This window comes from Hibiscus syriacus, unplaced genomic scaffold (assembly GCF_006381635.1).
Source record: "Hibiscus syriacus cultivar Baekdansim isolate YM2019G1 unplaced genomic scaffold, ASM638163v2 tig00111473_pilon, whole genome shotgun sequence".
In the NCBI taxonomy this organism is placed as follows: domain Eukaryota; kingdom Viridiplantae; phylum Streptophyta; class Magnoliopsida; order Malvales; family Malvaceae; genus Hibiscus; species Hibiscus syriacus.
The window spans coordinates 426,127-443,672 of NW_024063101.1; the positions used below are offsets into that span (position 1 = coordinate 426,127).

The 17,546-nt window shown below is 33.0% G+C and overlaps 1 protein-coding gene across 1 annotated transcript; it reads right to left on the bottom strand.

Moving 5' to 3' along the window:
* Positions 1-10,287: 10,287 nt before the first annotated feature.
* LOC120163635 (ubiquitin-conjugating enzyme E2 7-like) lies at positions 10,288-13,246 on the bottom strand. The gene is made up of 6 exons (XM_039173523.1): positions 13,149-13,246; positions 12,938-13,040; positions 12,026-12,123; positions 11,251-11,351; positions 10,949-11,026; positions 10,288-10,616 (listed from the first exon to the last, which is right to left on the bottom strand). Exons 1-6 carry the CDS (start codon positions 13,189-13,191, stop codon positions 10,539-10,541), a joined length of 501 nt encoding a protein of 166 aa, XP_039029454.1. The 5' UTR covers positions 13,192-13,246; the 3' UTR covers positions 10,288-10,538.
* Positions 13,247-17,546: the final 4,300 nt, after the last annotated feature.

Genomic DNA, 17,546 nt, shown 5'->3' on the forward strand with positions numbered 1-17,546 from the left:
CAATACCTAAGGAAAGGGATAGCCCCACCAGTTTCCAGCCCAAGACTGGAGCCCAAACCTTTAGGGGATGTTTAGTTCAAGTTATGTGGGATTCCCATGGGAATAGAATCCACATTCTCATGTTTAATTGGTCGGGAATCTCATTCCCGATAATGTTTTATTACCAATAGTGGATTTTTGGGGTATATTATCGGGAATGTCATTACTTCCCTTTCCTTATGTATTATTGGATTACCGACGTTTTGGACTAAAATGCCCTTAATGTTTTTTTCTTTTAAAAAATATTCTTCTTCTGTCATTGAATAATAAAAATTCTACGAAGGTTAAATTACAAATTTATCCTTAAACTATTTTAGATTTACAAAAAAATCTATAATTAAAATTTTATATGAAGTTCAGGAGTTAAAATAAAATTTTACCCTTTCATTAAACTTTTTTATATTTTCAATTTTGTAAATATATATATATATATAAATTTATGAATTTAAATTTTTTAAAGAAAATATATAAATATTTTTCGACTTGTTAAAAAAACAAATATATAATAAGAACAATTTGGTCAAATATACATTCCAATAATCTTTTATTCCTTTAACCAAACACGATAATCTTACATTCCTGCTAAACCAACCAAACACAAAATACAACATTCCCAGTAATCATATTCCCTAGTAATCTTTTATTCCCACTGGTAATCTTACATTCCGTGAACCAAACGCACCCTAAGGATTTTCCACAAATTCACTAATTTGTCTTTCTTTTGAGGACAAAGAGTAATCTTACAACTCCCTCAAGAATTATACCCCAAATTATTTAGAACACTTTTTCTCAAAGAGAAAATTACAAACTTTGCAAACTTACAGAAAAACCTCACAAGGCAAGATGTTTGCACAAATCTAGAACACTCAAGAATAAATACAATTGAGCACAAATGGTGTTCTTGAAAGCAAAATGAATATTAGATGAAATTTGGCTTGAATTTCTCAAACAATAAGTTTAAGGCTTTCTCTTTTGTTTCTCTCTCAATTCTTGTTTCTTGTTATTCATCAATGGCTTCAGAACTTGGTTAAATACACCTTGGATCAATTCTGAATGTTGGGGGATCATTGGTGAAGTCAATAGAGCTGTTGTGGTGTGAATTCTACTTCAAAAAGTTGTTAAGAGCATAGGGGTATGGGTACACCTTCAAAGGGTATCAATACATCCTGTGTAAAATTCAAATATTTCGACCATTATAAGGCCAAGGGTATTGCTACCTCTCAGGGGTATCGGTACCCATATGGCGTTCTGTTTTTCTCGGAGCCAAAATCAACATAAGAGGTATCGGTACCTTTGGGATAGGTATCGGTACCTCTTTGGATAGGGGTATCAGTACCCTATTATGGGGTATCCATACCCTTTTTGCATTCGATGTTTGAGGGGTATCGGTGCCTCTTAAAGAGGGTATCGGTACCTCCCTATTTAAAACTCATTTTTGGCTCGATTTTGGTTCGAAATAGTTTGTAAAAATTATTTCAAAAATGTTTTAAGATTGAAACACAATTTTTCACTTAAGTAAGAAGTAAAATTAACAATTGAAAAACTTGGAGTAATATATGTGATATTCGATTAATTAGATTGAATATTATTTTTGAAATTGAATATAAAATCTTAAAATTTATTAACACTTTATTTGTTATATCGAAACATCAAAATGTTTTCAACAATTGTTGATCCGGATATGACACATAAAGTTGTGCCCACCACCTGCACTAAGCGTCCTTGCACACTGTAGTGCTGAAACCTGCAGCTGTTGGACTCTGTGGCATTCCATCAATACCACTGACCCTCAATGACATACTTGGGAATATAGTCTATATTTATCTAATCCATCCATGGAAAAGTATATTAATATAATTTCACACTGGGCAATTCATACCCAAAATAACATCATATATATATGCATAATAAACATCATATAAAATAACCAGTGATCAATGCATTTTATACTAAACTTTTGACATATTTAGAATACATCAAATATATGATAAATGACATAAATATCATGCCAACGTAGATAAGGTAGACTTACCGCAAGTCTTACCCGATGATGTATAAAACATATATGTATAATGTTATGCATGCCTTGCACTCACTTTGACATTATAAACAAGTCAATATAAGCCTCACTAAGCTTCAACTTACTCCTTCACTTTCAATTTAGTTATATCCCAATTTTTATCACAATTTCATATTCTGACAGTTTGCACTACCTTCAAAGAAATATTATTTTGTATTAATATATGATAAACAAAATTATTCCGTTTGTACATCGAATACCAATCTAACTATATAAATAATTTCTTCTAGTTCAATTTGTACAATTTATGATAAATTTTCAAAGTTGACTTACAAAAGTTGTTTTGAGCATAATCTACTGCCTTGTTTTCTGACCTATCCTCGATTAAAAATTCATATCTTTTTGTATACTCCTCAAAATCAGTAGCTGCTTGTTTTACAAAAAACTAAAATGATATACAAATCCAACGGTATAGAGATCATTTTATAATCATTTATGTAGAATCTATGGTGATTTTCTAAACTTACTGTTCCGATCACAAATTCGGGCAGATTTTCTAAGCTTATTCACTAATTCTATTAGCTCACCAAATGAACAAATATGTAACACCCACGAACCGTATACGTATACTAATATGAGTTATAGATGTCACATTAATTATTTAAAACATTTACTAACTCAAAAGTGGTTAAAAATTAGTTTATTTCAACTTTACAAATCGTAACCATTATTATAAAAATATTTAATCACTTAAAACCAACACGTAATATTTAACGCATATATTAATATAAAATACGCCCATTCATAATAATAACACTAGGTAATATTAACCATAGTAAAGCATAGTAAAGTAGCTTAGTTTAGCCATTACAAACCATTTCCAAAACAATTTAACAGAGGAACTATGACATTCAAAAAGTACATGCCATAAACTAAGACAAAATTACATCAAGGATGTCTTGCTAATATTGTAAATATACTCCCCAACACTTGAGGTTTCTCAATACTCCTTACTCTTATGCTTGCTTTTTACCTACGCGTGAAAATCATCACACGCTAAATATATACTTAGTCAGACAATTAAAATAATAAATAGTGCAATACATCACATGCATGAAATTAAATGTCATTTTCAAATGCAATAAAATCACCTTATCTGCATGTCTAATATATTACCATAATCAACATGATAATAATATAAATATAATCATTTTACCAATAACCATAGCCAAAACGTAAACCTATGAAGACCTTGGGTATTCGAGTCAAAGATGCCTTGAGTGTCCTTACACACTACAGAGCTGCACTAAGTGTCCCTACACACTATAGTGCCAATACATATAAGGTCGTGTCCACCATATGCACTAAGTGTCCTTACACACTATATTGTTGCACTAAATGTTCTTACACACTATAGTGCTAATCCAATTATGCATCTACTAGACTTTATGGCATGCCAACTATACCATGTCCTTCAATGATTCACTTGGGCATATAGTATAATTTATTTCATCCATGTCACATTATATCTATATAATTAACATTGGATAGTTCATACCCAAAATAACATCATTGCAAAATATCATATTTATCAGTGATCAATGCATTAAAATATTATGGAGCCAAGGGAGAACGAATGTTGTAAGAATGACAATGGGGGTAATAGCTTTCCATCTTTGTTTCCATAATTGTTTAGTTGAATAAAAGTAAGAAAGTAAGGAAGTATGGGTCCTTACTTGACCTTCAGGATAAAGTCCTGTCGGTTGCAAATCGGAGGAAAAGGGACCGAGCGATCAAAAAACTTAAAATGAAGAAAAAAGACTTAGAGTGGTCGGAACTTTCAAGAAGGTCTCTTTTTGATTCAGAACTCAAGAAAAAGTGGTTGAAAGCGACAAAAAAAGCTGAGAAGAATTTGTCTTTGGGGAAAAAATTAGGGATCCAAATTCTTGGAGATGAGTCAGAGGCAGTATTGGAATTGGCGCTACTAGAATTCGATTGTGCTTGCTCTGAAGTGTTCTAACTTCGCTGGGAGTGTATTGTTGCAGCTTAGTTTTCTTTTTTTCTATTTTGCGTTGTGCAGAATAATGAGTAGGATGCAGTGTAATCTTTGTGATTTTTTTAGTTTTAATGGTGTGGGGGAGTCGTTTTGTTCTTGTCCTTCATGTTTGGAGTGTTACGTGGTGTTCCCGTTTTTGTTTTATAAGTTGGTTTGATTTATGGAGAGGCTATAGTAATTATGCAAAGTAGAGTGTTAGTGGTGTAGAAGGAGGGAATCGACTGGCTCTTGTCCTCCATGTTCAGAGTTCGTTAGATGTGCTCATGTTTTGTTTTAGAAGCATGTTTTTTTTTTTTTTTTGAGATGCAGTAGTAAATTCTGCATTAGTCGTTTGTTAGTGAGGTAGCCATGAAAATGATTAAGTTTTGTAGTGATCGATGGAAAGGTGTGGCTCTGTGGAAATTTATTAGATTTAAATGTCCAGTTTGCACCTTTGGTTTCGGTAAAGTTGAAATTGTAAAAATTATTGGGCAATAGTGGCTTCATCAATCTTTGGTAATTGAAGTTAGTTGAAGACTTTCAGGTGGTTCTTTGTACGTGGGGTTTTGGTGGCAAGCACTGTTTGAAGTGGTATTTTTACGATCAGTAGTTGCGCTTGGAAGACCGTCATGGAAGGTTCGTTTGGGAAGGAGAGACTCAACTGGATGGGTACTGTTGGGACTGTCGGCGTATCCCATGACGCAGCGGAAATAAAACTCGACGGTCTCACCAGCGATCCAAGTACGAAAAACTGAAATCGGGATGAAGAGATGCGAATATCTTATAGTGGGTTCCTTGAAAAACAACAAGGACAACAGTGAATACTGGTGGTATAGATCGATTTGAATCTTAAGCCTCCACGAAATCACGTCTCGGCCTCTACTCAATTCACCCGATTGAGAGCTATCTTTGTTTTCCCCAAAACTCCTTTTGAGAGAAAATGGCTGAAGGTTTGGAGTGTGTTGTGTAAAACGGCTGCTAGACCTAACACACCCTTTTATAGCCAAGTTACCCTAATCATATTAGGGTTTTATTATTTCAAATTAATTAAATCTATATTTAATTAATTAGAATTTAATAATCCTCTTATATCCAAGTTACCCTAATCATATTAGGGATTTTATTATTTAAAATTAATTAAATCTATATTTAATTAATTGAAATTAAATATTCGGGATTATTAAAACATATATTTAATTAACTATATATATATATATATATTAGTAACGTACAACAAATTGTACGTCTTTGCTCATTTCAATCCTACTGTGTGACCTTGTAGGTTCTTGTAACGTTAGTAGTAATTATTAGAATAATTTTAATATTACATAAAATGAGTGATATCTAGCAATATATCATTGTCACCTAAGTTACAAGAAAATATGATTCGACATATCATCTTGGTGATTACTCTTTTATGTATTACATCCTTATGTCCTTTATATCTAGAATAAGCACAAGTCTTGGAATAGTCACACTTGTATAGCCCATCTATTGTTTCTTGATATCTAGAGTAGACTTTAATTAACGAATAGTTTATGATATCTCATATCAACTTATTCGAGCATGGTCATGCGTTTATAGTCTTACTCAATCAAGTGGCCTATGATATATTTTCTATTATGTAGGAAGGACAAATTCTATCTTAATCATACACACCCACTACATAAATTGAGATATATTCAATAACAGTCTTTATAGAACAACCAATTACGGAGCTTGTTTAGCTGCATCAAAACATACAACAATATATGTTGGGATAGTATTGATCTCAAGTATGAGGATCATACATATAGTCATCACCATGAGCAATGTTATGACTGTCACATAATAATCCAAGACATATGCTCATGGTCGGTCAATCCAATACATTGTTCTCTAACAATATAATCATGTATCAATTCTGACATCTCTATGTCAATGACAACTCGTTGTCATCAATCAATAACATGTTAGTCTTAAGCGTATTATCATTGTCCATGCCCATAATAATACTTGACTAGGAATTTTTTAATAATAACAATTATGTCATTATATGTACTTATTATCTTCCAGTTTATGTTAAACACATATATATAAATGAAAATAATAGTGGTAATGCCTTTATTCAATAAAATCGGTAAATAAAAGTATTATTATAATCATCATATGATTGGTCTTTGGACATACTCTAACAGGTACTTGGCTAGCAGAGGATTGGTTGTCGAGATCAAGCTTATTCAAAGCCTGGTGGAAGTGGTAGTATTCTCTTAATGAATGTTACGAAATTGCAACCTATGTCCAGCCTTTAGTCAAAGTTCTTTCACTATGTTTTGTGAGTTGGCAAAGCTGCTAAGGAATTTGAAGAATTTAAAGTGAGTATCTTTATCCAGTTGACTTTTTGTAGGTTTCATCTAGGTGTTTTTACTGCTTATTCTGGCCCGTGTGATTGTGTTCATTCTGAGTGGTTCGGATCTATAGCTGGCTTCCTTAAAATATTAAAAGTAGGGCTGGTGTTAGTTGTTGTATTAGCGTAGTGAAAGTGGATGCCTTTAGGCTTTGGGTATTATGTATGTATTCTTTTTGGGTTGAGTTTGTTTGGCTGCAGTCTTTTTATGTTTTTGGTTTGGATGTTTTTATCGTTGGTGTAATCTTTCCTTAATAGTGCTCTTTTCCTCCCCTTAGGTTTAAAGAGGTTTTTAACGAGGCTCTTAATTTAACTTTTATTAATAAAAATAATTTTACCTAAAAAATATTAAATGGAATAATTTAATTTTCTTTATTTTTATACAAAATCAATATATAATAGAGTTGAATCTTACCATCATCACTCTTAGTGGGCAATATGTAAATTCCTATATAAATCTCAATTTTTTTTTTGCTCAGCAACAAGACCGTTTTAATATTGATAAGGGGAAGAAAAACGTATCCCTAAGTGTGAGTCTCATTAAAAGCCCCCTAAACCTAAAAAGGTGAAAAGAGTATTCCACACTTGAGGAATAAATAACACATGTAGAACACGCCTAATATCAAACTACCCCGTCTTAGACAAACTCCAAGAAGCAAAGACTAGATGAAGAACACACAAGAACAATCTGAAAAAAGAACCCCCAATACAAACAAGTTCTTTCTATCTAACCGATATAACTCTTATACTGGATCTTAGGTATGCTTGACATTGGATTAGGGAAGTCATCCCTGACCTAAACTTTAATGTAAAAAAAATATAGTTTGTTATGAAAACATAGTAAAAATAAGAGAGAAGGAATATGTATAAGACACAATAATAGTATAGTTTTATTATCTCATAAATTTATATATGCTATAGGCGACCATGCAATGAAAAAATAATTGTCCATATAATGGGCAATTGTATGAAAATAATACTGTGCCATTTTTTTTTTGAAAATTCCGTATAAATTTTAGTTTATTACTTTTACACTTTGATTTTGAGTGATGTCAACTTAGGAGAGGCCGACGAAATGATATGTCGCTTCAGAAAACACGTCCTTATAAAAGAATTTCATTTTTATTAATAATATTGGTTAGATGCTATTTAAATAAAATAATAAAAATATATTATTTTAATAAATTCTTCTTAGAAATTATATAGGAAATAATAGTTATAATAATAAATTGAGAGTGGGACTGAAAGTTGAATGGACAATCAATTTATGATTTCATTTATAACACTCTCCTTTGAATATCCATCAACCATAATCATGCCTCGTTAAATTCTATTAAGAAAAAAATATATATAAAAAATTTAATGAATAAAATAGAGTTCACAGTATTTTCATATTCATGTCGTATTATTTCGGTAAAGGCTCTATTAAAATAAATTTTAACTTGACTTCAAAAGATAAAAGTTTTTAGCTTTTGCTCTGGAAAATTACTTTTATGATAAAATTATATTTTTTATCCTCAATTATTTGATTTTTAATTTTTAATATAATGTTTAAAAATAAATATTTATCTTTTCCAAATCATTTTTAAAGTACTCTCAAATTAGGGGTGAGCAAAACTCGACTAGACTCAAAAGATCGATTTTTTTACTGAACTCGATTCGAAAAAACTCGACTCGAAAAAATTTCGAATTCAAATCGAGTTGTAAAATAAAACTCGAATAACTCGAGATTTTTAGTAATTAGTAGATTGATTTTTCAATTTAAGTTGAAGTTTGAGTTGAGTCTATCGACTTTATATGGTATATGTAATACAAAAAATATATATCTATTATATATGATTATAAAATATCATTTAAATTGCACTTTTCAAATTAAAAATAGTTTTTACAACACTTTCTAATCTCACTTTTTAAAAATAATACAATTTTACTTTTCAAAAGTAATCAAAACTGATAGAGTACACAATATATTTACTCAATGAAAAAGTCATTTAACATTCTTAAGTCCTTGTATTACCATTCCATGAGAAATTATTTTATGAATCTTCCTTATCACATAAGATATGATGTCAACCAATCAAATTTAAAATATATTTTTCTTAATCATCATTACATTTTCATTTGAACTTAAAGTTTTAATTTTTTTTCTACATCAGCATTAAATTCCAACCTTTTTTTAACCTCTTAACTTCTTCCCCTTCATTAACCACAATCGCCTGATCCATCGTTACTTTTCTTTCCATGCTAGCAACTAGAGGTACACAAAAAATCTGAATATCCGATTTTACGTAAAAAATATGCGAAATCGGATTTGGGAAAAACCGGTTTTTTTAACCGGATCGGATATTTTAAAACCGAAGTATAATCGGTTTGGAAAAAAATTGGACGACCGGATTTTTTACCGGATTAAAAACCGGTTTGAAAAAAACAGAAAAAAACTGGTTTTTTATCCGGAAAAAAATCCGGTCTGAGGTTTAAAAAATTGGATGACCGGATTTTTTACCGGATTAAAAACAGGTTTTTTAAAAAACCGGTTTTTTTCAAACCGAAACCGTTACACCGGTTACATCATCCGGCCCTCCAAACCGGTTATTATCCGAACCGATTTTTTTATAAACCAGCTTTTTGACTTAGTGAAAAAACTTAGAATGTAAGTGGATAACCTTATATCATCTTACAACAAATCAAGCTTCCTACCTAGGGGTGTAAACGAGCCGAGTCGAGTTCGAATATTACTGAGCTCGACTCGAACTCGAAAACTTTAAACGTAGGGGTGAGTCGACTTGAAAACTCGCAAGCTAAAAATTATGAAGCTTAGCTCGAACTCGAAAAGGCTCGAACTCAAAAATTTCAGGAGCTCGATTGAAGCTCAATTTTGAGCTCGAACTCAAACTCGAATTGGAACCTACAAAAATCTTATATTACATTTAAAATATATAAATAATTTTCCCCTTAATCAACCATCACCAATACATTATAATATGAATGTATGAATTATAAAAAATCTAAAAAATAAAAATACAATTACAAGAAATTTAGGATATTTAATATAAGCTTTGAAGTTTTTAAAACTTCAAATGTATTGAAAGTTTACGAAATATGATAACACATCTAAATTTATAAAAAGATGACAAATATGACAACATATCCAAATTTATACAAGATGACACTATTTTTCTTACAAAAGATAACAATATCATGATAGCTGCATGTTAAGTTTACTTAAAAAATAATACAAAGGCTTGTAAAAGAATCAACAAAGGTACGTGATAAAAGGTTAACAACTAATTAGTTTATTTAAGGGCCGTTTGATTAAATCAGAATGATTAAGCTTTGAATGATTCAATGACCTGAATAATTCAAAAGCTCTGTCTGAATGTGACATGCTGTTTGATAATGATTTTGAATCATTCAGAATGTACTTTAATGCTGAATCATTCAGTAGTGTTTTGCTGAATCATTCAACACATTCTTCATTCAGATGTGAGAATCAAACACGCTGAATGTTGAAACGCTTCAACTTTCAGCGCTGAATAGTTGCATTCAGCAGTAAACAAACAACACATAGTCCATTAAAATGAGACACTAAATTCTTAATAATATTGTGAGTTCAAATCTTAACGTTTGCGAATAGAGCAAACTGAGTTGGGAGTATCACCCCATAATAAGTCTCTACGAAACTCAATCCAAAAGAATCAATTAATAAATCAAACACAGATGATTAAACCAAAAAAAATCTGATAAAAGATATTGTCCATCAAAATAAGAGTTAGTCACATATGAGACTTATTACAAGGGAGGCTGCTCTCAACAACAACGCTTGTAAATAAACACTAACCAAAACCGAAACGCTTTCGAATACAAAATAACATTCGAGTTATTACAAATTACTACTTGAAGGCACAAAAAAGGAAAAAGGGGGTGAAGTTTAGGCATTCACTAGGTTCACAAGAACTGTGATTTAATCAACCACATCTGATCTCCCTACAAGATAGATGATAACACATTCCATGTGTTCGAAAATGGTAGAGAATAGAAGGTAGCAACAGCCAACATGATCACAACATTTCTTGTGACCGTCGGACGCAGCGGCTTACCTTTCTCTTGAATTCGTCTTTCATCTCTCTCCATTCCTTCTGTGCCAATATCAACAAGTATTGATTAAAAAAAATCAGAAAAATAGGTTTTGATTCTTTAGTTTTACATTCTTAATAATATACTTGTAATCATGCAATCTCGTCAAACAACTATGGCATCATGTTAAACCACTGAGTTTTGGTGATTGAAAGGGTAGACACCATGCTAGGACATCAAACATTCGGAAGTAACATCACATGAAATCACAAATATTAGTAAGTCATACTTCAGGGAGAAATGAAACTAGGAAGATAAAAAAATCAACAAAACGAAACACCATACTAAAACGAAAAAGGAATAAAATAATAAAAAAAATTCAACAATCACTTACAGCAGCTTCAACATTTGCAGGAGATTCATCATTGGGGCTGGAAAGCATTGATATGATACTCAATACTATACTTTCAACCTGCCACATTGTAAGGATATACATTTGTTAATGCACTATCATGTGTCGAGATAAAAGGAGGCAAAGTAAGGAGCAGGGTGCCCGTAAATTAAAGTAGTTGAACTTTGAGCAATTTGAAATCTATGGCACTATGAATATTATTGGCAATTGAAAATAATAATAATGATAATAATAGTAATAAATAAAAAGACAATTCAAGCATAATTTACACTTCAAAAACATACTGTATGGACTGGCATCCAGCGCTCACTTGCGAGCTCATAGCCATTTGGATCATCGCCCGGAGGATGAAGAATTGAAATACAAACACGCCCATCAGGATAAACTGCAAAAACATTAAAAATCAAATTAAATCTTGCATCAGACAGGCACAACTAGGGATGGGCATGGAACCCGAAACCGACAGGTTCCGACCCGACCCGACCAAATCAGGTCGAATTTTTTTTAAAAAAATTGGGTTCGGGTCGGGTCGGATTTTATATTAAAATTTTCGGAGTTGGGTTGGGGGCTAAAATAATCCTACCCGACCCGCATAGTTAATGAATAATTATTTTAAATTTTTTTTTTACTTTCTTATTCCGGCAATTTTTGGTTCCCGAGGGCATGACTTCCAACAATTATTTTAGCTAATGTTTTAACACCTTTTAATGCTTTTTCACGGTTTTTCCCCTCCTTTTTTCACGGCTATACCATAATGGTGTTTGAATAATAATAATAATATAATGACAGCTAATTATATAATATATAAGGACAAAAGAAAGAGACAAAAATAATAAAACTTATTCCTCAGTTTAGCTTCCTGTAAACAAGTATTAATCGGGTTGGGTCGGGTTTTTTAAACTATCTATCAGGTCGGGTTGGTTCAGGTGAAAAACTATTTTTGTGGGTTGGGTCGGGTCACGGGTGGAGGTCCCCTTCTTCTCGGGTCGGGTCGGGTGGACCAAAAACCCGACCCATGCCCATCCCTAGGCACAACATTATGAACAGACAATGGTATACCATTAGGGTGCCAAATCTCTGTTGTAAATTTCACTGTTGGAGGGCTGTTTGGATAATTAGGCGGAAAGCTCATGATGGCATTGAAAAATCCCCCTTCACTGAAATTAGAATACTTTTGTTAAAGAATATTAATAAAAAAAAATCATAAAGTTACAAGCTACGCCCTAAAGAACTCCATTCCATGTTGAGATTACTGGCGGGCATAGTAGTAGTAAAGAGAATTATGCAGTGAGAAAGAAAGACACATTAACAAGGAACATATGCTGCAAAACAAAGAAACTTATCGTAACAGTAAACATATACCAATGTTGAGAAGCGTTAGCGAATAAACAAATTCAAAACACACAAGAACGATCTTCGCTATTCATAACTAACAACATCCATATAGAAGCTAAGAATCTACCATTTATCATTCTCGATTTAACCAATTCCGCAAGAACCAGATCTTAACAATGAAACTTAAGGATGAATATAAACAATTTTTTAGCAGCCCCTATCCATAGTCATTCCATATAAAAGGTGAAAACAAACAATTTATTTCAGTGCTGTTGTTGTGTGCAATGAATTCAAAAGAAAAAAAAAACTTACTGAAAGGCAATTGGCAACACAATCACTAGGTAAACTAAAAACCATATATCCCAAAACTTTCAATCACCTAAAATCCAACCAAGATAATCCAATTTAGAACCCATAATTCCATTTGAATTTTATAGAAGACCTTTACATCAACTATATCATCAATTAAAGACCAGTCAAACCAATTTAATTTCAAAACCCTAAACCCTATTAAGCATTAATCTCATTCTCCAATTTTAACACATCCACACAAAGAATCCATAAGAAACAACTAATTTCAATCATAATAAAAAAGAAACAAACTTCTCCAAAAAAAAGTTTAAAAAAAGAACTTACTAAAGAGTATCAGGAGGTCCAATAATCGTAACACTCCATTCAAATATATTGTTCTCATCAACCAATCCGGCCGAGAACCCATCAACCGGATTCTTACAAAGATCTGGCCAAAATACAGAAATCATTAGTCGTTTCAAAATCGACCCAACCCTAAAAAGCCAAATAGTATTGAGAATCGTTAAAATTGAAATCGATCAAAGAAAAGGAATACCTTTGAGCTGTTTTTGAAGGAGGAGGCTGGCTTGAGATGCCATATAAACAATACCGCGTTCAAGAGAGAGCTAAAAAAGCCCTTGGATATGAAGAGAAAAAAAAAATCTAGGAAATTAAAAGCGGATACTTCGTCGCTATTTATAGATATGTTAAATACCGATTTTGTACTGTGCTGCTTTTTTGCTGTCAAATAAATATTTAGAAAATAAAATCGCGATTTATTTATCTGGATTAATTTTTAATATTATAATAATACATTAATAAAACATCAACTTATTGATATAGTAAAAAAATAAGTGAATATTCAATTGAGTTAAATTAAATTAAAAAATATCAAATTAATCATTTATATTTTATCATTTAAATTTTATTTAAAAATTTAGTCGAATTTAATTAAATATTTTATTTAAGTTAAATTTAAAAATGAACATACCAAAATAGTTGATAATTCAAACTAAAACAAATCGATTAGAATATATATAAAATCATATTTCAAAGAAAAACAAAATAAAATACTTTATTACGATAAATTAAATTTGATAATTTATTTGTTTCGTAATGATCTATAATTTAGATTGATATTTAAATATGGATATGAACTAAGTTAAACTGAGTCGTATGCCTAGTTTAGTTTTTAGAGTCATGCTTTAGACTGAATTATGGGAGTATTAGGCGATTTTCCCAAAAAAATTACTGTTTAAAACTTTATTTCCCTGTCAGATACCTTTTCATCTTTATTTCTCGATCTAACACCCTTTGCAGGAAGGCGCGACCTATGTACTGCGCCTTACTCTGATGTGGTGTCACGTGGGGTAAGGAGCGGCCCATGCACCACACCTTATGCTAACATGGCGACACGCTGGGTAAGACACGGTGCATGGGCCGCGCCTTCAGCCACGTAAGGGTATAGCGCGGTGCATGGGCCGCGCCTTGCATAATTGCATCCGCATTTCTCGGGTTTAAAGCATCTCCTCTCGGCTATAAATACCCATCTCCCCCGTAAACTCTCTCACAATTCCCTCTCAATCGAAAAACTAATACAATAATCCTCCCAACCAGTAAATAACACGCGACAATCCTCTTATATTTGATTCAGAAGTTCGTTCGATATTTCTTTATAAGGCAATTTTTTAATAATATTTTTTATAATTATATATGATTATTTGAAAAAAAATATTGTACTAATTATTTTCAATTAATTTTTGTGGTTGTAAAATTTAAAAGCGGGAGCATACGTCGAAATATTTTTGTCGATACGGTAATAATATAAAATTATATTATTTAAATTATTTACGTTTATGTGTAAAAATTTTATTGTGTTATATTTTAATTCATATATTATTTATTTAATTAGGCTTGTTTCAGGGTTTTTTTGCAGATATAAGATTGTCTCACTTTCAAACTCTAAGAATGACACGAATTTCAGCTATTGTTTATTATGATAGAGAAATTCGGGAAGATGAAACCGGAGTTGTTTTCGTATCAAATCATTATGTTAAAATATATTTCAAGAGAAACATAACTCTTGAGGAGCTGATAACGAAGATTTCATGGAAGGTTCATGTTGGAAGTACTAGACTAATGTCATCGCTTCAGTACAGATTTCCAACATCATTGTCTCCATTAACTTATACAGCGTTCAAACTATCGAACAATGATGATGTTGAAATGATGGTTGATTCTCAAAATAATTATTCAGACGTCGATACGGAGATGTATGTAAAGTTTGTTAAAGTGTATGCTATTTGTGGTCTGTCATTAAGCTCCCACTATGGGCTAGCTGAACAAGCTGATAAAGTTGACTACATTAATGTGTAATGATTTTAATGCCATAATGGGAAATTTGCAGCATGGTACCGTCCCATCAACTTCGATAGGGAGACATTCATCAACAATCCTTACGATCTGTACCGAGGTGGGTTCACGAACAATTCGTATGGCAACATCGCGTCTAGTTCAAGGGGAAGGCATTCATCTGCCAATTTCTTTGACCTAAATATGGAGATGCCTTCAACGCAACAATCTTTGCAGTTTCCATTTGACACGATGGCTTCAAGCTCTAGGGGGAGGCATTCGACTGCGAGCTTTTTCGATCTCAATGTCGATATGCCTTCTAGTTCAAGGGGAAGACATGCAAGTAGTAGGTCTTCGATCTAAATATGGAGAGCATGGAGGAACCATCATCTCCACCAGAAGAACCCCTTCGTAAGCCAGGTGCGGATGGTGCTGAGGCTGGACTATTCATTCACCTAGAATCACCGCAATTCAACTCCGATGATAATGATGATGTAGATGAAGTTCCCTTAAATGTGGCACAAACTGAACCTCTAGCACACATGTATGAAGCTGACTATGGTGCAATGTACGGGTCAGAATTTCTGGATATACCTCATCTCGGTGGCTATGGATTTTACTCATCAATAAATAATGGTGAGTTATCTTTAGGCATGGAGTTTTCAAGCAAAGAAGAAGCGACGATGGTTATAAAAAATTACAATATCCGTAATTCTGTTCAATCCAGAGTCGCCCGCTCTACGACAGAAAAATATGTATGCCACTGTGCCCGACGTGAAAACGGATGCAATTGGATGGTTCGCGTATCGAAGAGGAAGAGGAAAAATAATATATGAGAACTAACGGTATACAACGATCCTCACACATGTTGTGCTGGAGGGATCAACCAAGATCATCCCAACTTGGAATCTGAAGTGATCTGCCAAGCCATCATTCCCATGGTAAAAGCAAGCTCACATATAGCTATTGTTGTGTTGATTTCATCTATAAAATCGCAGTATGGGTATTCCGTCTCATACAAAAAACATGGAAGGCAAAGCAGAATGCCATTAAAAAACTTCACAGCGAATGAGATGCATCTTACAACGAACTTCCAAGTTAGTTTAGGGTGGTGCGGAGGTTGAATCCTAGGACAATTATGGACTTCGAAACCTCCTATGCATACCATATTGATCAAGTTCTTCACGATCGATGCCAATTCTACCGGGTTTTTTTGACTTAACCATAGTGCATTCATGTTGTCAAATACTGCAAGCCTGTGTTCCAGATCAACGGGACTTTCTTTTATGGAAAATACAAGTAAGTTTTACTATTGGCAGTTGTCTAAGATGGTAATCGTAACATTCTTCCAGTTGCTTTTGCTCTTGTTGAAGGAGAAGACACAGATTCTTGGGCTTTTTTCCTGCGAAACTTACGTTCACATGTTATCACGAGGGAAAAAATCTCTGTCATCTCAGATCGCGGAGCTGGGATCAAAGCATCAATGGAGTCTTTGGGGTCCAATGTGACAACCACCCTTGGGCCAACATAGGTATTGTATCTGACACATTTCTATGAACTACCATGGAAGGTTCAAGAAAAATGATGACCGCCAATTACTTGTGCGCATGGGTAAGTGAAACTGCTGTAGTTTTTTTTCTTTCAATCGTTTTCATTTTTTAAAGAAAAAAGTTAGTAAGTTATACATTTTATGCTCAGGTTACGAACTACTACCTCAAACATTTGAATCCATGCTTCAAGATTTACAGGCAAAGAACGAGGAAGGATACGATTACATCAGCCTCATCGATAATGAATTGTGGACAAACGCATGTGATGGTAGATATCGATATGGACATATGACGACCAACTTGGGTGAGGCAATCAATTCGACCTTAAGGGGTGCACGTCACTTACCTGTAGCGACTTTGGTAAAAACTACATATTTTTGTTTAGGGGCATTTTTTGTGAAGCTCGAGGGACAAGCTCAAACATGGATGTAAGGCGTTCATGTCTATCACCCTAGATTAGTTACAAATCTACAAAAAAATTGCTGCATCAAATGAAATGTCTGTAACAAGCTTCTCTAGAATGTATGAATTGTTTCGTGTCACAGAGTTACCGCGACCTCTTCAAGGGATTAAACTGTATCACTAAGAGTAAATCTACGAGACAGATGATGTGCGGGGTTTTTCAAGCTCTGAAGTATCCATGCTCTCATGTGATAGCAACTTGCTCGCATACCCGTCAAGACTATAACCGTTTTGTGGATCTTGTATACCTACTATCAGAAGTGTTTAAGGTATACAAATTTGAGTTCCCCATAGGTAATGACAAAGACCTAATGAGGTTCAGAATTGGGTTCCGATTGTACCAGATCCAACTTTATTGAGGGAGCATGGTTGTCAAAAATCCACTCGAATTTATTGTGATATGGATATTCGAGAAACATTTAGACAAGACAAAAAATATGGGCATTGTAGAAACTCAGGACACACTAGAAGAACGTGTCTACTTCTTTTGTCATAAGTAACCATTGATGAGGAACTGATGTATTTGTTGTTTATCAAATAATAATTATTGTAGTTTAATTTACATTTACTTAAAGTTAATGTCATTTAAT